The following is a 20,521-nucleotide window of genomic DNA, read 5'->3' on the forward strand; positions in this document are numbered from 1 at the left end:
TAGGCTACGTCAATAGATCCAGTTTAAACCATAACACTGTTGAGTTTCTTAAGAGCTAATTTTATTCGGACAGGTAGTGTGAATGCCTATTTTTTTGTTTTTAGAATAACTGTATGTTTAATAATTTTGCTAGAATATTCATTGTTGTAATAAAAGTTTGATTTAAAACATGAATTCAAGTAATTACTTGTTTTTTCCTTACTTTTTTCCTAATTGTCATCAAAATTTATTGCGAAAAATGTTTTTTTTTTTTTTTGGAATACTGGTATCCCGGTTTCATCAATTAAAAATACTGAAATACCGGTATTAAGATTTTGACCAGTGTTGTGAGCCCTAGTACACAGATCAAGTCGGTATCCAGCTCCTTGACATAATGTGGCTTCCACAATGTCCCCCACATACACACTACTTGGCTTCCTCTAGTCACTATCTGGCAAAGTAAAGGTGGCAAGACTATACACTAGGTGGTTCCAATGCCTCCAGAGAGTTACCAGTAGATTCGGTGTGATGGATAATGTAGTGACCAACCTACAAACACCATTTCAGAGCTGTATCCTCATATTGTAAGGAAGATTGGATCTTGCCACAATGCCCATGATAACTCATACTACATGATGTACTTCAAAAGAAATCTATCATACTGCATGAAGAGTGAGAGGTCTCTGAAGCTTTGCTCTGGAGGCTAACATGGGTTTCACCACTTTGAGCATCCAGTAAGCAAAGTGGCGGTATTGCAGTTGATGAAAGGAAGCATTTTGTTCAAGGTTTAGGCCTAAATGGTTATCAAATGAACTAATGAGACTCGTGACAGAGAAGAAAAATGCATGGGATGCATATAATTTATCAGGCGATACAGAAGCCTATTGCAGATATAAGCTAGTCTGTAATCAAGTCACAGAGGAGGTTAGGCAGGCGAAGGGAGATTACGAGAAATCTTTGGCAAAGGATGCTAAGAAAAACAGCAAGGATTTCTTTACTTATATAAACTCTAAAAGGAAGGGGATGAATCTGATTGGTCCACTTGATATCGATGGTTCGACGGTTGATGAACCTGCTCAGATAGCAAACAAACTGAATGAGTATTTTGCATCTACATTCACACTGAGGAGTTATTACGGTTTGAAAATGCCAGAAGGTTATCAAATTGTAGCAGGGTGCTTAATGATTTTGTAATAACTGAGAGTAAAGTGGAGGAGAAATTATTGAAGTTAAACATAAGAAAGGCACATGGGTTAGATGGAACGATCCAGTTAGATTAAAGGAGGCGGCAAAGGAAGTAAGCAAACCCTTAGCCATAATTATGAGAGCATCCTTGGACTCAGGGGAGGTCCCCACCGACTGGAGATGTGTAAATGTGTCCCCAATTCACAAAGGGGGATCGAAGTGTGACACGAGTAAATAGACCAGTTAGTTTAACTTCTGTTCCCGGTAAAATAATGGAGTCACTGGTTAAAGATGCATTGCAGGATCATCTAGATATAACTGCAGCAATAATTCAGACACATCAGACACAGCATGGGTTTGTTAAGGGAAAGTCTTGTCTGACAAATTTGATTGGTTATTATGATGTGGTTACAAAGGAACTGGATGCAAAAAATAATTTTGATATCATATACTTGGATTTCAGGAAAGCTTTTGACACTGTTGTGCATGGAAGAGTACTGTACAAGTTGGTGCAGAATGGTATTAAGGGTAGGTTGGTACAATGGATAAAAGGATGGTTGAGCCTGAGAAGATAGAGGGTGGTAACCAATGGGTGCTACTCTTCGTGAACTAATGTTATTAGTGGAGTCCCACAGGGTTCGGTGTTGGGTCCACTGTATTGTATATTTATCAATGATATTGATGAAGGGATATACATTCATCAATGATATTGATGAATGTATATCAGGCTTAATGTCGAAATTTTCAGATGATACAAAGGTTGGCAGGGTTGTTAATGACAGTAATGGCAGTGTGCTACTGCAACAGGATCTAGAAAATTTGGGCAGATGGGCTGAGAAGTGGCAACTGAAGTTTAACCTTGACAAATGCAAAGTACTGTATATGGGTAGAAGTAACCCCAGAGAAACGTACCAACTGTGTGGTACTACACTTAAGGTGATAGAATTTGAAAAAGACATTGGAGTAATTATGCAGTCAGATATGAAGTTTTCGCAGCAATGCAGACTGGCTGCCAGGGCAGGTCATGGAGTTTTGTCAGTGATATACAGGAATTTTGCTACCAGGGAAAAGGAGGTGATTGTCCCTCTGTATAAGGCAATGGTCAGGCCACGCCTTGAGTACTGCGTACAGGTCTGGAGGCCTCATTTTAGAAAGGATGTAGATTTGCTTGAACGTGTACAGAGAAGGGCAACAAGATTGGTGAGGGGAATGAAGGGATCCTCTTACCAAGAGAGGTTTAAATTCTGCAAATTGCAGTGGCTGGAGATTAGGCACCTGCGAGATGATCTGATTGAAGTGTATAAGGCCTTGAATGCGTTGAGCACGCTGAATTCTGATGGGATTCTTCCAGCTTGTTCAGATTACGAATTTAAGGGGGCATAAATTCAAATTGAGGAAAGACAGATGTAGAATAGATGTGCGGAAATTTGCTTTTAACCAGCGGGTGGTTAATTGCTGGAACAAACTTCCATCTGTCGTGGAAGTTGAGAGATTAAATAAATTTAAGGAGGAATTGGATAAACATTTAGAGGGATTTGTTTTGTAAATTTTTTTTTTTTTTTTGGCCTATGCTGCATAAGCTCATACACTTTCTTCCTTGCATCACATGCCACTACTACTATTTCTCTGTGTGGTGTGGATGCCACACCTTGACCCCTGCACCTAGTATGTTGGTCACCTCCAATATACTAGGTGCAGTATTTCAGAACTTGAACATGGAGGCTATACCCAGAATTCCTGACAGTCCCACCTTGTATAAGTATAGGATTTAGTTATCACAGAATGACTGGACTTCATTGAAATTCATTCCACTCGACTCAAGTGTCACCTGAATATTAGTTCCTTGAGTGGCCAGGTAGCAAGCTCTAGCTTGTCATATGCAATAGAAAGGGTGTTGATAAGCCTCAAGGACCATGGATCTAGGATTTACTTGTAGGGAGAGTTTATTGTGCTGAATATTTGGGTATAGAAAAATTGGTGGGGTACATTTATGTGTTTTCTTATTCCAACAGAAAAAAAAAAAAAAAAAAAACTATTTAACTAATTTGGCAGTGTGGCAAGATTCCCTCTGAAAAAATGCCAGAATGAATGGATGATGACCGTTGTACAGTATGAATGTAATTGAAAAGGCATCAGAAAATTAATTAGGTAGAGTTGGGTGTGTGCATGCACAGGTACATATGCCTGTGCACGTGTGTGTCCAAATATTTAAAAGTAATTTGTATGGTTTATTAGTTTTTTAATACCACAACTTCCTTCTTACAATACATTATTTGAGTAGTTTTGCTTGGAATATATTTCTTTCTTGAGCTCATTATAATAAAACTGATTTCACAATATGCATTTTTGCAGCACAACAGCACTATGTATGCTCTTGTTGTCTTCATGGCTGCAGACTGTGCTCCAGAACCTGCTGCTACTTGTTATGCACCTACCACAAGTACATTTAAGTTGCTCTCTTGGTTTGAAAGGGTTATGTAAGTAATGAATTTTTTGTGTAGTTTTATTTCTTTATATTTATTTGGAGTTTATCAGTGAGTTTCATTCTTTTCTTTTCTTTACATTTTAGTGTTTACTTGTAAGTACTTAATATAACAAAATTTTTTTTTTGTCCTATGAAATAAATTACAGTAGAAGCCAGCTTATCTGTGATCGGGACTGTTGGTTGGTTAGTTAATTGAAAAAAGTCACTTAAAGCAGAGAATCATAAAAATACATATATATATACTTTAAGAATTTTATTTTCACTTAAACATACATTCATCTACATAAAATCAATACGTTTCATCTGTTTGAATGACGAAATGACATTTTTCAATGTAATTCTTCCATTTTTGGCCCCAAAAGATTGTTTTTAATAGCTATGATTCCATCCATTCTCCAGTGGGCTGATTAAAGAGAATATTAAATCCATTTTAATTTACAAAGTTATTTTATTTTTGGCTCCTTCAAAATAAAGAAGTAAGCTTCCTATCAAGAAAGGAAAGACACCTTTCTTCTTGTATATTTAACTAACTTCATTAATACACTAACCAAATAACCTTAAAAAATCTTAATTAGATTCTTTAATCTTAAGAATCTTAAAGAATCTAGGAAAAAATCCTACTGAACCTAAATCATACAGACCTACAGCTTTATTGCCTGTTCTAGGAAAAATAGTGGAATGCATACTCCTCTATAGATGTAATTTATATTATACTGAAGCCAACCTAAATTCTGAACAGCAATTTGGTTTCAAGCAAGGATCCTCAACTGAGGATGCCATGCACTATATCCTAACAACAGTAAATAATAGTGATCAAAAGTGCATGCTGGCAATATCTGTTGACTTTGCTGGTGCATTTGACACCATCTGGTGGCCAAGTATCTTCAGAAGACTCTGCCAGACAAATGTGCCACAAAATCTATATCAAAGTATAAACATCTACCTTGGTAACAGACATGTAGCAGTATGCACACAATTCCAAGAAATAAAATGCCAAGTTACCAAAGGTTGCCCACATGGTTCAGTACTAGGTCCATTCTTTTGGATGGACAAAAGATTTAATCCCTACAGACAGGGTTGCCTTTGCTGACGACCTTGTCTTATTGGTAAAAGGTAACACCAGAAGGGTGGTGGAAGAAAGAGCAAACTCGACACTCAAACAACTGCAGGAATGGGTGCTAACCCACATGCTCAAAATTTCGGTAGAAAAAACTAAATATATCCTATTGAAAGGAAATCTAAAAATAAGAAGGCCACCAGTGATAAAAATAGGTCATATCTCAATTCACATGGTCCAAGAACACTCAGGCATAATTCTGGACTCCAAATTAACATTCTGTCCACACCTGTCATACTTGGCCAAAAAAGTCCAAAACTGTGATGGAATGATTGCCAGAATCAGCTGAGCCAGTTGGGGTCTCAAGCGCAGAACCCTGGCACTCATTTACAGAGCAGTGTTTTTACCTGTAATTTCCTATGGTGCTGGCATATGGTTCCATCGCACAGCCATAGTTAGAAACAGAGAAAAATTAAATAGCATTCAAAGAACAATCTTATTAACAATAACTAGAGCATGCTGTGCAGTTACTGTCCCGGCCCTGCAAGTTTTTGCTGGTACCCTACCACTGCACCTTGAAATTGCAAAAAAAAGGTCTATATTATAGACTTAAAAAAGTAATCCCCATGGGTTTCCTAGGCATAATCCCAAACCTTGTCAATGACATCAAGGCAGAGAAACGACAAATTGCCACATGACTACATCAGATATGGCAAACTGAATGGGAGCAAGAGACCAACGGTGCTACTACCAAAAAGTTTTTTCCACAGGTGGCTATGATTAGCCCAAAACCACCTAAGTGGTATGCTCCAGGACTTTATACCACATTTCTATTGACAGGTCATGGATCCCTTAAAGCTAAATTGCACTCTTTGGAACTGGCCGATAACCCCACTGTACTTGTGGCCAAAGTGAGGATTGGGCACACATTCTATATGACTGTGTAATCTATGAAAGTCAATGTAGACAGTTAATCCCAGAAATTGGACCCCTTCCTAGGGGCCAAGAGCACCAATTCATCATGGAGGAGGTCTTTTACAAGGCCTTTACCAAGTATGCTCAAAACATTTTTGAAATCTGCCGAAACTTGTAAAGACAGGCTCTTCTCCTAGTCCATGTACCAAATCAGTAGACCAAATATATAACCCTCCCATTTCCATCCCCATGCCCAGTGAATGACAAAAACTCTATATGACTGAACATACATGAATTGACTTAGAAATTACCAGACTTTACCAAATTTGACACCATGCCTCTGGAGACTCCTTTGGCTCATTGCCAGGGGAGCATAGAGGTAGGAAAATAACCAAATGTGGCTGTTGAGAATAAAGGCAGACTGGAACTGCCCTCATCCTAGCATACACCCAACCAAAACAGGATGATTTCTCAAACATGACAACACTCACGGAAAGGACTTTAAAGAGACTAGTATAGACATGCAGCCAGGGTTACCTGTCAGCTGGTAAAATCTAGTAAGCTTCGGGTTTCTGAAGTATGCTAGTATGAATGAGGATTGAATGAATGAGAACTGGAGTGAATATAAAGGTGAGAGTATGAAAGGAAATGCAAGGAACGGTGAGTGAATGATAATTTATGCCTCTGGGAATGAATATGTGAGGAAAGGGTGAGTGCTGAAAGAGTACATGTGGAAATTAAGTAAAATTACCAAATGACTGTTGGAGTCTGATTGAAATGGGCTGTGTGAATGTAAGGGTGTAAAAGTGTGTGCCTGGAGGAGTGAATGAATGCAAGAAATAGTGTGTTGAATGTATCAATGTCGAGGTCAGAATGTAAAAGTATGATAAGAAGTTTGTTTAAAAAAAAAATTAATATTAGTATAATTGCTTTATAAATGTGTGTGCGCGCATGTTTTTTTTTGTTCAATTAGATATGTCGATAAATATTCTCCTAAATTTGATTATTTTTATATCATTTAAATCGTGTGAGCTTTCTTTAAATTATTTGCTTGTTTTAATTGTTGCTTTGTCTTTAAAGCAATGGTTAAACAAGTATTGAATTATTTTAAAAGCAATAATTGGACAAGCAGAATCGACAGCTTGGTGTCAATTTTGCTTGTTTAATAAGTCATCCTGCCCTGGTGAGAATGAGAATGGTGGATGAATAGGGGAAAAAAAAAAGTATTAAAAGTTGTAAAATGTGAAAACTATAAAATATTGCCCTGAAATGTAGGGGGGAAAAAATGGTGTGTGAGCGAATGATATAAATTGCATGTTCTATTCCAGCCTCTCCAACAGATGGCCACGGAAACCTTATGGACCCCAAGGTCATCCATGCTGTTGGCTGTTCCTGGCTGGCATGCTGTCCCAGGTGTGGCACAACCACCAGCACAGCTCAGCTGCTGTTATTAGGCCTTCCTAGCCACACTCCCGTGCATGGTCCTTCCCCTGCCACCCACCCAGGGAGTGGAGGCAGAGGTTACCTCTGGTCTCCCCCCCCTCGCTACCTCGCTTTCCACACTGATGGGGCATAGGCCTGCTCCACTGATTTGGGGATCATCTTCTCTATGGATCCCGTATCTCTGTCTTTAACCCCCAGCCTTCAATCTCCCCCCCCCTAACTTATAACTACTAGCATTGAATCTACTAGCATTGTTAAATTGCTTGAGCCCTACACCCAAAAACCTTATCCTGAAAAAGGCCTCTGAGGTCGGGAAAATTCATATCTAGGAAATAAGTGAACTCATACACCAACCATTAGATGAATTTTACTGTAACTAAAATATTACAAATAACCAAGAATATATAAAAACATTATGTAATTTACTATAATTTAAAATAAACTGATGGCTGTATATTACGGAATGCTAAAACTATAATAAGATCATTTACTATAAAATAAGCTAAAATATAAAGATTAAAAGCACTAAAAAACCTGAAGCTTTCGAGAACGTCAGCTCTCTTCCTCAACAGTGATAAGACTTCCTGCAACCTCTCCTATATGACAGGCTCACGGTATCTCCACACGTGGTTCCCTCGGCATGGGCAGAACCAGAAGCGGAAATGGCTCGGGTACGTGGCAAACAAAATCGTTCATCCGTTCTGCGGACCACTGCAGTTCGTTTCCTATCTGTCTCTATTTATGGTATTCTTACTGGATGAGCCAATCTGTAAACCTTCTAGCCACTTACGCTCCCAGTACCCATGCGCGTGGTCCACAATGATCGCGTCCCTCTGGGGAGATATGATGCTGCTTCTCCCAAAAATGTTTGGCCACAGCAGACTTATAATTGGCGGTTCTTATAACATTTAAATGCTCCCCCAGACGATCCCTGAGCCGTCGTTTTGTTTCCCCCACATAACACTCCCCACAATCCGGGCATTCTATTCTGTATACAACTCCACTACTGAGATCTTTTGGTATACGGTCTCTCACCTGGGATACAGCTGTACACAGCCTCCGCCCGGGAAACTGTACACAGCGTGTCTTATATCCCCACAAAATTCTCGCTAAATGCTCAGTAAGGCCTGGATAGTAGGGGATGTATGTGGTGGCTACTGGAACGAACGGCTCCCTACATTCAAACACTCCTCTACTATATCTGTCCAGGATCCTCTGGGGGTATCCGCATTTTCTAAGGTCTGCCGTGACACGATTAATTTCCTTTTCTTTATCCTCAGAGGTGGTGCAGTGTGATCCTGCTCTATCAAATAGAGCTTTCACTACACTGTTCTTATATCATCCAGCTTGTGCTGAGTTGTAGTGGGTGTATTGGCCTCTACACATGGGTTTCTTAAACACTGACGTCTTAAGTATGGAACTCATCCTAGAGACCAATACATCCAAAAATGGCAGGGTACCGCCTGTTTCCACTTCTGAGGTAAATTGTATAAATTGGGAGAAGCTATTAAGCCAGCAAACTGCATTATCCTCCCTCCCCTTCTGGGCCAGGGCAAAAGTATCATAAACATATCTCTTCCAATTTCTAATAGGAAACGAACACCCACTAAAAACCCTACTTTCCAACTCCTCCATGGCCAAATTGGCCACGATGGCACTAATGGGCGAACCAATGGCCGTACTGTGAAACTGCTTGTACATAGTTCCTTGAAATAACATGGTAGTACTAGCCAGACATAATTCTACACCGGAACAAATATCTTCTATACCAAGCATTGATCTATTACCAAGCGAGACATCCATGGTCAATGCCATTTTTACACAATGTATTCCATGTTTAATAGGAATACATGTGAATAAAGATACGACATCAAAATAGATCGTACTCTCATTATCATTTATAGTCAAATTCCCCATAAAATTTACAAACTCTCTACTGTCTTTAATAACATATTCGGACTGCCCCACTATGGGCGCAATTAATTGAGCCAAGTACCCTGATAGAACATGGGAAGGACTCCATATAAACGATACTATGGGTCTCAGGGGTACTTCAGCCTTATGAATTTTTGGCAGTCCGTAAAACCTAGAGAGTTGACTACCTGTAGCGTGTAATGCTCAGAAAGTCTCCATGGAAATTTCTCTGTATTCAACCAAGATTGCACTAATTTGTTGACTCGCCATTCCAGGCCCACTAACGGTTTCCTCTGGGTCACCTTATAAGTATTATTATCTTGCAGCAGGGCCAATGCCTTCTTATTATAATCCTCTTTATTTAGGACCACTGTTGATCTCCCTTTGTCCGCTGGTAGAACTACTATTCCTTCGTCTCTTCTCAACTCTTCTAGGGCTCTCTTTTGACTAATGCTAATATTCGGGGGTGCTCTCTTCACCTGGCTCAAAACCGCAGCAGACTTCACCCAGATTTCGTTAGCTAGAGCCTCAGGAAACTTATTGATGACCCGTTCGATGAGAGTATGATCTCTTTTTATGTCATATCTTTATTCACATGTATTCCTTTTAAACATGGAATACATTGTGAATAAAGATACGACATTTTTTCTACCCCGAAAAAAATTTCTTCTATACCAAGCATTGATCTGTTACCAAGTGAGACATCCTTGGTCAAATTATGCCTGGCTAGTACTGCCATGTTGTTTCGGGGTACTGTGTGCAAGCGGGTTCACGGTGCGGCCATGGGTTCGCCCATTGGTGCCATCGTGGCCAGTTTGGCCATGGAGGAGTTGGAGAGTGGGGTTTTTGGTGGGTGTTTGTTTCCTGTTGGAGGTTGGAGGGGATATGTTGGTGATGCTTTTGCCCTGATCCAGAGGGGGAGGGAGAATGATGCAGTTTGCTAGGCTTCTCCCAATTTACCTAGTCTCTAGTTATAAACTCTTAAACTAGTCTTCAAACAAAGCTTGTATGACCCATGATTTTTTATTTGCCTTCCAAATTGCAGGAAATGATGCTTTGTTGCAACCTCTTAAAGCATTCAGATTTAGTGAATGATAAATAAGCATAGGTTTCAATTTGAAATAGCTTTCAGCATTTGCTCCCAACAGAATAGTTAAGTGGTCCTTAGAGAATTTGTAACCAGGTTGCGAGTTTTCTTTTTTAGCAAAGAAAATTCTAGACGGCATTTTCTGCCAATAAAGACCAGTTTCATCAAAATTAAAAATTTGGCAGTCATCATAATTATTTTCCTCAATTAATTTTTTAAAACATGCAGGAAATTTGGGCGCAGCATCTTTATTGGTATTCGCTGCTTCCCTTGTTAACTTGACATTATATATTCCAGTTTTAGCTTTAAACTTTTCAAACCACCCTCTGCTGGCAGAAAATATCATTGTATTTTCTGTCAGCAAAGGTATCCCCTTTGAATTTGTTTTCTTTGAGTGATGAAAACAGGCTAAGTGTTTTTACCATTATGTTGTTAGTACCAATTGAATCCATTTTTGATTGCAATCTCCCAGCCAAGTTATTAAAAGATTCTCCCTTTCAATCAAAATAGGACCTATGTTCCTAGTGCTGAACTAGGAACATAGGTCCAATAGTTGCATCAACATCTTTCATACTAAAAGATGTTGATGCAACTTTACCTTGTTCCATGTATGCCTTAGATTTGGACAGAATTAGTTGTAACGTAGACTTGTTGAGGCCTAATGGCATGCCGATGCTTGTCTTGCTTTGACCATTAACAAACCATTTAATAATGTCAAGTTTCGTATCCAGAGTAATAACTTTGTTTCTTCTTATCGGATTCCACTGATATATCACTTTTCCTTTTTTTAATTATTACTTAGTGTGAAAAACAGTAATGGGAAGAGACTGCTTTCACACGTCTGCCTTGGATGGTTGCCTAAGCAAAACTGAGCTTATGGCAGGATAATGGAGTGGCAGAAGCACAATCTGGCAACACTATTTACTGATGACAGTTTTCAAGCGCTTTTTTTTTGCATTGTTAAAAATTTTTTGTTTCATAATTGGCTGCACTATTCAAAATTTTAGGGGGCATATATAGAGGAATGGTATAAATGTTTGTGACTGTATTAACCAAAACTCGCATTGATTGAAAATGCATATGTGGAGGTTTACCTTTATACACACACACACATATTCCAGAAAAGGTTGTAGAATTATTCTCTAACATTCTTCCTTTGCCATGGTTTGTTTCCTCACATTTTCATTTTGAGTTTTGTTTAATTTATTTCTTTTTGCCTTTTCTATAAATTGCTCTGCCAAGATAGTTGTTGTAATGTTCTAGTTAATTTTTCAACAAGAGGGTGATATGTATTGGTGAAGTTCTTCCAAGGCTTTCTGCAATTTTCATTTTAAACTGGTTAAGTACTTTGCACAAGTTGTTTGCATAGCATAATCCATAGCCATTCAACCCAGTCTTATGACAGGTTTGTAGGTTATCGAAATGTTACCTTGCACAAGGTAACATTTGTTTTGGGTGATGATGCCTCATGGCTCCTGACAACAAGATGAGGTCCTAGCAGATGAAATCCTTCTTTATTCTATTCATTCATACTGTATCATTCTCTATCCTTTTTTGCATTTTATTTTACATATCCAATAACTTTTGAAAGTATTAGGTGCACAAGAGACAAGATAGACTCAACAAGTTTTAACTTACTTTTGTAAGTGATTCTAAAAGTTGCATTTCTCAGTGCCAAACCATTTAATCTTCTTAGATCGAATAACTTCTTGAATGGGATTCTCTTGAATGGGTCCCACTATATATTTTCCCTGGCTAGTATAATTTTAACTTAAAAATTTTCAGGCAGTTTTAATATATATATTTTTAGTTGATTTTTATATATTTTTATACTTGTGGAAGAAGCTTAGTTATAGTAACATGATTGTAACTGTAAATTATTATTAGGTTTATAGGAGGTGGAGGGGAAGCCCACAGCCATGTAGCAGAAGGACTCAGCACAGCTCTTCAAGTATTTGATGATTTTAAAGGCCTTAGGGAGCAAGGGTGAGCACTTTTGGCAATTCATTTGATTGTTATACTTGAGATCTTGATATACACTGTTAGATATAAATCTAATATACATGAAAAACAAATTCCTCAGTTAACGAAGAGCAAAGAACTGCTATGTTCTCTAATGTATTTTTTTTTTTGGCCCGAAGAGATTACTCTGCATAGGAAAGAGTGCAGTCTTATTACTGTTACAAACAGAGAACTCTTGTGTGTCCATCCATGAAATACCTTTGAATTGCACCGCTTTTGAACAATTGGCATCCTTTAAAGGGTAATTTTCATTTATTTAAAAGATGATATACTGGATCTCCCTGGCTTACGTAAGGGGGTGCATTCCACGGAACGCTAAGTCGGAATTTCCCCCACACTTGTGCAACACTCGCTGCTGAATTGACTGAATCAAAAAATAAACGTTCGATGAACATGTAAATAGAATTATTTATTGTATTTATTCATTTTTTTTTATCTCGTGCACAGGAAAAATTACAAAAGTGTGCAATTTAAATAAATTTCAAAATTATAAAATTACGAAAAAAGCGAGGAGACAGGCATAACGTCAGTAAGTTTACCTCTTGAGCATTGTTAACAGAATCAAGGTCTTCAGCTGATAAGTACGCCACTGTGGAGGATGAGTGCTGTGGAGATTTAGGAGTCAGCCGGTCAAACTTACGAAAGAACATATTAATGGATGACTGAACGGTGGCTTTTTTCTTTTCATCATAGATTTCTTTGTAGCAAGCAAGCATATCATTCACCCCATAACTTTTAAGAATCATTCACTGTCAGGATCCATCTTCTCAAAGCTTGCCAATTCAATTTCACAAATTGCCATTGCCATCTCTCTCTCTGGTGATGAAGTGTCTTGGTTCCTCATTTGGTTCATACTGAGCTTCGTCAGCATTTTTTTCTTTCACTATTGCTACCTGCAAGTCAATAAATTCTTTATTAGATAATTCCTTCTCTTCCTGTATTAACTCTTTCACGTCTTTGGCATCAACCTCCAACTGAAGTAGCTCTGCAACTTTTACAATCTTATCTGTAACTTCTTCATATGATTTGTCTTTTTCAAATACTTCAAAGCCTTTTATGTGCCGTGGGCATATTTTCTTCCATGCACCATTTAAACAACTTTTAGTAATTTCCGCCCAGGTCTTACAAAAGTCTCTTAATGTAAAATTTTTCTCATCATCTACTGCAGACAGTGCCTGAGCAATTGTTGTATGTAAATAGTATGATTTTAAATTTGAAATAACATCCTGATTCATAGGTTGGATGAGTGAAGTCGTGTTTTGCGGTAGAAATAAGACTCTCACATTCAAATCGAAATCATCTAGATGCGTAGAATGTCCAGGAGCATTATCTAATAGAAGCAAAATTTTGAAAGGAATGTTGTTTTTACAATATTTTTCGACCTCGGGAATGAAGCAGCATTTAAGCCAATCCTCAAAGAGAGATACTGTTATCCACACTCTCTGGTTCGATCGGAAATGCACGGGCAGGGTGGCTTTATTGATGCCCTTAAATGCACAAGGATTTCCAGAATGGTACACAAGCAGTGGTTTTAATCTGTACTCTCCTGCTGCATTAGCTCCAAGCAGGAGCGTGGCCCTATCTTTTGATGCCTTGAAACCTAGCATTGTATTTTCCTCTTTGGCAATGTATGTTCAATCTGGCATTTTTTTCCCAATACAGAGCAGTCTTGTCAACCTCAAAAATTTGCTGCTTGAGTAGCCGCCTTCATCAATAATTTTTTCCAACACATCACAAAATTTCTCTGCAACTACCAGAATCGGCACTGTCGACTTCACCGCATACTTTAATTTTTTGGAAACCATCTCGATGCTTAAACCTATCAAACCACCTGTTGCTTGCCATGAATTTGGATTGGGGTTCGCCATACTTATCCTTAATATCTTTATAAATACTTGTTGCTTTTGCTTGAATGGTCATTAGACTCAGGGGCACTCGCTTCTGAATCTGATTTTCCATCCATATTATAACAGTTGTTCCATCTCCGATATAGCACCTGAATGCTGTTTTGTGATCACTGTTGATCCTTTGACATGTTCTTTTATACGCGCACTGTCCTTTAAAATAGTATTCACTGTTGAAGTAGCAAGACCTAATTCCGTGCAATAGATGACAAACTTTATCCTCCTTCTCAATTTCAAAATCAATTTTGTTTCGTTTCCTGGCACTACCACCACTTGCACTTTTCGTTGGTTGCTTTGCCTTCATCATTGTAATAAGTAAATAGGAATGAAGAGAAGTTTCTGAAAATTTTTTTTATATGATTGAAGATTTAAGTGAAGGGGAACACATTTCACCATAACACCGTAACGTGAAAACCCACAGAATTCCAGTTATCGTGATTATCGCAAATGCAATAAAAGTTTACTACCCATTTATAATTAGATGCACTAGCAGAAAAGCCCAATAAACCCAAAAATGCAAAGTGTTTTTATTGTTTTATGGTAGTGACCCCCAGAAATGTGTTTTAGAAAAATATCATAAAGGCATTCAGAATTGATCCTTATAATGGGAACATATGATAACGATGAAAAGGTAGTGAAATTTCCATTGTAAAAATGACATTTTAGAGAGAGAGATAAATTGCTTAGTAATATAGCAAAATTTTCAACTTCCAACTATTTGGAACGAATTACAAAAAAAACCAAAAAAAAAACAGTGTGTTATTGGGATCCATTACGATATTTTTGTGATACCTCCATTTATTCCTACGAGATGCAAAATATGTTTCCATGATTTTTTTAAGTTTGCACTGGCTGGCAAATACTTACATAAAGTTGAATTTCCTTAAGTCAAGTATTACGTAAGTCAGGGAGTTCCTGTATTGCTACGACAGCAGGTAGAATTAGTGTTGTATCAGTGGAACTTGTTGAAGCACTAAATTTGTTCTGTTGTTAGCTATGGTGATAGGTTTTTCCTATACAGTTTAAACCCTGCATGCTGTAAAAACACATGAAAGAATGGGACCTTCATGTGCTTTCCTTTATTTCAACCATGCTAAATTTCTTTAGCTCTTAATATTTGAAATAAATAAATCAGCTTATATATTTTTTATAAGTGCTGACCCTATATAAACGTGGGAAGAAGGCGAAGATAAAGAAGAATATATTTTTTATAAATACCTGATTATGTTGACTTCCCAGTAGTGTATCATTCCAAGAATTACTAGCCTTCTCCCCTGAATTTGTTAAATTTGAAAAATCATTTTTTAATTTAATAGTCTCACAAGACTAGTTCTGCATGCTCCATTAGTATAATTGACAAATCAAAAAGACCCATCTCTTTTATCTCTGATCTGCAAAGTACTTATTCAAAAAAATAAATACAAAAGATAATACTAAAAAACAGAGAAAATTTTTTTCTGTAGAATTATGGTGGATATAGCTTTTTTTTAATTCTGATTTTAATGTGTGGACCATTTTTCACTTGCAACCTCAGTTTGCAAGGTATCAAATATGAAATTTCATATTTTGTTTTTCATATTTAGGTAGTTTAGTTTCCCTGCTCCTATTAGTTGAACTGCTGATTGTTAGGTTCTGATTAGGTTTTCTAGATCTTGCTGCAGTGGGCAGATTTTAGAGTATTCTACTCCCACCTTCTCCCTACATAGATGGATATAAAAAGCCAACCTCTTAGACAGGTCAATTAGTCAGAGTTATAAGTGTGTGAGATAACATTTGTACATATTAGGAAACTTGCACTCTTTTCGTTTATCACATCAAATGCAGTGAACATAGTTTTAAAATTTGTACTGTAGACAGTTTGTACAAGTAGATAATGTAGAGAAGATTGCGTCATTTGAAAGTGACATTGAATTACTAATGGCACAGAAAAACACTTTACTTTGGAATGAAGACTAATAGCTTGCAATTGCTCCTGGACAATACAATCAACCGATGTCGATAGTTTACAATGAACATGCTGAGGAACTATTGTTTCCAGCAATATACTTAGGCCATCCCCATAAATTTAAAGATGGATTATGTGTTACTCCATTTATGATGGCAACTAGTGAAATAAGAAAAAGATCACTGAGGAGTAACGACACATCATATTTGCTACATGACGATGAAAATTTTACGCTTGAGAATAACCAAAGGTTTGTATTCCACTTTCAAATGCATTAGAGAAACTTCCAACATAAAATGTATGATAGAAGACCAAAGATTTGTTGAAGAATGCGTCGAACGTAACTTGTCATTTCTCAAATCCATTCCAAATTCTGTGCACCACTGGTCTCAATGCAAGAAAGATGTCTTTGCTATGATCAGACAACTTGGTAAACCAACCATGTTTCTGACATTGAGTGCAATGGAGGTTTGCTGGCCACATCTCTTGAAAACACTTCACAGACTAAACAGTAGCAAAGATACAGAAGTTGACGATCCAGTGAAAGAATTGACAGCATTGCAGCATATGAAGCTAGTCAATGAGGATCCAGTCACATGTGTAATATACGTCAATAAGCTAGTTGACGTTATAATGCATATACTAACAGTCGAAAAGGTACAATCCTTTTGGGAAATTCAAAGTAATCAATTTCTTCAAGCGTATAGAGTTTCAGCATTTGGCATGCAAAGTTGGTATGATGCGAACACATGGTAGTCTTGCTCAAGAAACTTTGCACCTCTATCGTAATGCTTTTCAAAACTTTCAAGCAGTATTCATCGATGAAGTTAGCATGATCGGAGCCGACATTTTGCGTGCGATCAATGCCAGACTGCAAGAGATCACCGGACAATCGATCAAGAGCTTGGTGGTATAGATATCATATTTTGCGGAGATTTGCATCAGTTGCCACCAGTGAATGCAAGACAAATATAGAAACCTCATAAGAATTCTGTCAGTGGTGCAATTTTGTGGCATTCTCTCAGTTTCTTTCCACTGGTTCAAGTGATGAGACAGAGTGATGTATTCTCTGGCATATTAACTAAAATTGGAAACGCCAAAACGTTAGACATTGAAGAAAATAGTTAATCAAAAGTCGATTTAGAACATGAGACTTTGTCATGGAACAAGGACCAAATGCTGTTCATTTGTTTCATCGTAACAACAATGTTGTTCAATATAATGCTCAAGCATTGGAAGGAAACACCACCATCGATTGTACAGCCAACGATCACTTCACCAGTTACAAGAGTCATGAACAGTTGACTAGTATGTGAACAAAACTCCCATCAAATGAGCGTAGCAGAAACTGGAGTTTTGCTGTGCATATTGCATCTATCGACTGGAAAACCATACACGATAACATGGAAAACCATACATGAAAGTGGTGGAACCCATGTTTAGTCTCTAGAGCTAAGTTCGAGTCAACCCTTCCCTATCTCTTCCATCATGCAGTATGATTGAGGACTTTTGAGGTTAGGATGAACATCATGGCGAGATCCAATATTCCTTACATTTCGAGGGTACACCTCTAAAACGGTGTTCGCAGGCCGGCCGCTAGTTATTACACCGGACCGAACCTATTGGTGACTCTCTAGGAGGCTTCCGGATCAGCTATTGTATAATCTTGCTACCTCTACTCTGCCAGATAGTGACTGGAGGGAGTCTGAGTAGTGTGTATGCGGGGAGCATTGTCAAGGATATGGGTATATTCTTACCATGTGTACCATATATTCTTACATATCCAAAAATTTCATTACTTCATACAGCATGTCCCAACCACTTTTTCTTACTATTGAATACACCATGAATTGTCAAACTAATAGAGCAAGCTTATCTGCGAAAAGATCTAAACCTCCCAAGCACGTCCTAATTCATTTCACAAATATACGTGGTCTCAATTCTAATCTCAACGATGTCCATTTTCACTTGCAGTCTGCCAAACCCCATGTACTTTTTCTGACAGAATCTCAGTTATCGGTTGATTCAACTACTGCTCATCTCAGATGCCCAAATTATTCGCTGTATGATTCCTTTCGCCTCAATGGTGGTACTTGTGCATATGTCCTGATATTCCCTGTCAGAGACTTGACATTTGGAATCTTCTCTCTTTGATCTTCTCTGGCTTCAAATCTCTCTACCTCATTGTGTCAAATTCATCTGTTGTCTCTACCGTTCTCCCAACTCCACTAGTCACTTGGAGCTCTTTGACTTCCTCTCTTTGCAACTTGACTTTCTCCAGTCCAACTTTCCTAACAGTGAGGTAACTTTCCTTGGTGATTTTAATGTTCACAACTCCAGCTGGCTTCCGTTTTCTAGTCACACCGAATCACCTGGTCGAGATTCTGAGGCTTTGCAATTACTAATGACCTTGCACAGATTATTCATTTACCTACAAGAATACCGGACAATCCTACTCATACAGCCAACACGCTTGATCTTTTTCTCACAAACAACCCTTATAAGTACGAAGTGAGAGGTCCTTTAGGCACTTCAGATCACAACTTGATGATTGTTTCTTCTCCCAGAGCCTTTATCTCATGGCTATTCTCAACCTTTTGTTGTTTGGCATTACAAGAATGCAAAATGGGATGTCCTGCGAGATTTCTTTTCTTCTTTTCCTTGGTCGGATTACTGTTTCAAAACTTCTGATGTCAACGTTTGCTCAGATCGTGTCAGTGAAATTATTCTTATAGGAATGGAATCCTTTATCCCAAACTCCACTTTAAAATCTCGTCCTTTATCTAAACCTTGGTTTTCCAATAAATGTGTTAAGGCTGTTCAAGAGAAAAATGTTGCATATTGTAACTGGCTTGTTTCCAATTCTTTAGTTTTATTTTCTGCCTACACCAAAGCTCGCAACAATTGTAAAGCAGTTATTAATCAGTCCAAACTAGAGTTTGAACAGGCTAAGAGTAGAATATTTGCTTCTTGCCCTAATGGTAGCCAAGCATTCTGGTCTCTTGCAAAAGCTATTGGCCACAACTTTTGCCCCTCTCTGCTCCCACCCCTGTCCAAACCAGATGGTTCTGTTGTCACTTCAACCGAGGATAAATCTGATCTGCTAGCATCCAATTTTTCTTCCAACTCATGTATTAATGATCTTGGTAAAACACCTCCCACCATTCCCAACACGCTCTGTTCAATGCCTCCTGTGGTGTTCCGTCAAAAGGATGTCAGAAGGATTTTGACGAATCTTGATGCTAAGAAAGCTCCAGGTCCCGATGGTATTTCTCCACTTGTTCTCGAAACCTGTGCTCCTGAACTTACTCCTATTCTTTGCTGCCTTTTTTCACTTTCTTATTCCCAAGGTGTTTTTCCTTCTGCTTGGAAATTTGCTAATATCCAGCCAGTACCTAAAAAGGGTGACAAATCCCTCCCATCCAATTATCGTCCCATTGCAATTAGTTCTACTCTTTCTTTCTAAAGTAATGGAGAAATCAGTTAGCCGTCAACTCTTAAACTACCTAGAAACCTTCCGTCTGATCAACGATCGCCAGTATGGATTCCTGCAGTGTCGATCCACTGGTGATATTCTGGCTTATGTTACCCATTTATGGACTAATTCAATGGAAAGGTTTGGTGAAACACAAGTAGTTGCTCTTGACATCTCAAAGGCTTTCGATCGTGTTTTTGCATAAAGGTCTTCTAAACATGCTTCCATCTTATGGTTTGCCAACTGTTTTTAGTAATTGGTTATCCAGTTTTCTCTCTGATTGCTCAGTGAGGGTGATGGAAATGGCTCTCTGTCTTCTAACTTCTCCACTAATTCCGGTGTCCCCCAAGGTTAAGTTCTTTCCCCCACTCTTTTCCTCTTGTATATTAATGAACTTCTTCCATTGACTGGAAATTCTGTCCATAGTTTTGCTGATGATAGCACATTGCATTCCACTTTCCATTTTGAGAAACCTTGCCCTGCTCAATCAGGTTCAACTTCTCGAAAATCTGCTACCAATTCCTTAAATGCCAATCTCCAGGTAATTCTCCACTGAGGCAAAGACAACTTAGTTGATTTCAACCCTTCTAAAACTCAGTCTTGTCTTATATCTCGCAAAAAGGATTCTTCTGCTCCTTTGCTTATCTTTAGTGACACTCTGATTTCTAGGCAAAATGATATCTCTTTTGGGGATTACCCTGACTTCTAATCTCTCTTGGCACAAGCGCATTACAAATATTGCGTCCTCTGCATCTAAAAAACTTGGTTTTCTCTTTCGCTCTCGGCATTACTTTTCTTCCAAACAGTTGCTCACTCTGTATAAATCACAAATCTGCCCTGCCATGGAATGTTGTTCCCACAACTGGGGGCTTTGCCCCCAAACCCTCTCTCAGGTTTCTTGATTCCATTCAGAAGAGGGCAGTTAGGTTAATTAATGATTCATCTATAACAGAGTCTCTACACTTGCTGTCTCATAGACACTGTTTCTGCTGCATGCCTCTTCTAGAGATACTTCTATGGGCACTGTTCTTCCAAATTGACTTCTATAATTTCCGCTCTCTCTTTCAAAACAATCCGAACACGTGTCGCCATCAGCCAACATCCATTTAC

The 20,521-nt window shown here is 38.3% G+C and overlaps 1 protein-coding gene across 2 annotated transcripts in view; it reads left to right on the plus strand.

Moving 5' to 3' along the window:
• LOC150077291 (mediator of RNA polymerase II transcription subunit 25-like) overlaps positions 1-20,521 on the plus strand; it is a 763,048-nt gene that overhangs the window by 95,050 nt on the left and 647,477 nt on the right. For both annotated transcript variants that reach the window (XM_090386696.1, XM_090386697.1), the window contains exons 4-5: positions 3,517-3,641; positions 11,953-12,051. In XM_090386696.1, coding sequence (XP_090242822.1) covers positions 3,517-3,641; positions 11,953-12,051 — 224 coding nt within the window. The remainder of the gene's footprint in view (positions 1-3,516; positions 3,642-11,952; positions 12,052-20,521) is intronic.

Source organism: Mastigoproctus giganteus, chromosome 12, assembly GCF_048544385.1.
Source record: "Mastigoproctus giganteus isolate SK-2022 chromosome 12, ASM4854438v1, whole genome shotgun sequence".
NCBI classification, from domain to species: domain Eukaryota; kingdom Metazoa; phylum Arthropoda; class Arachnida; order Uropygi; family Thelyphonidae; genus Mastigoproctus; species Mastigoproctus giganteus.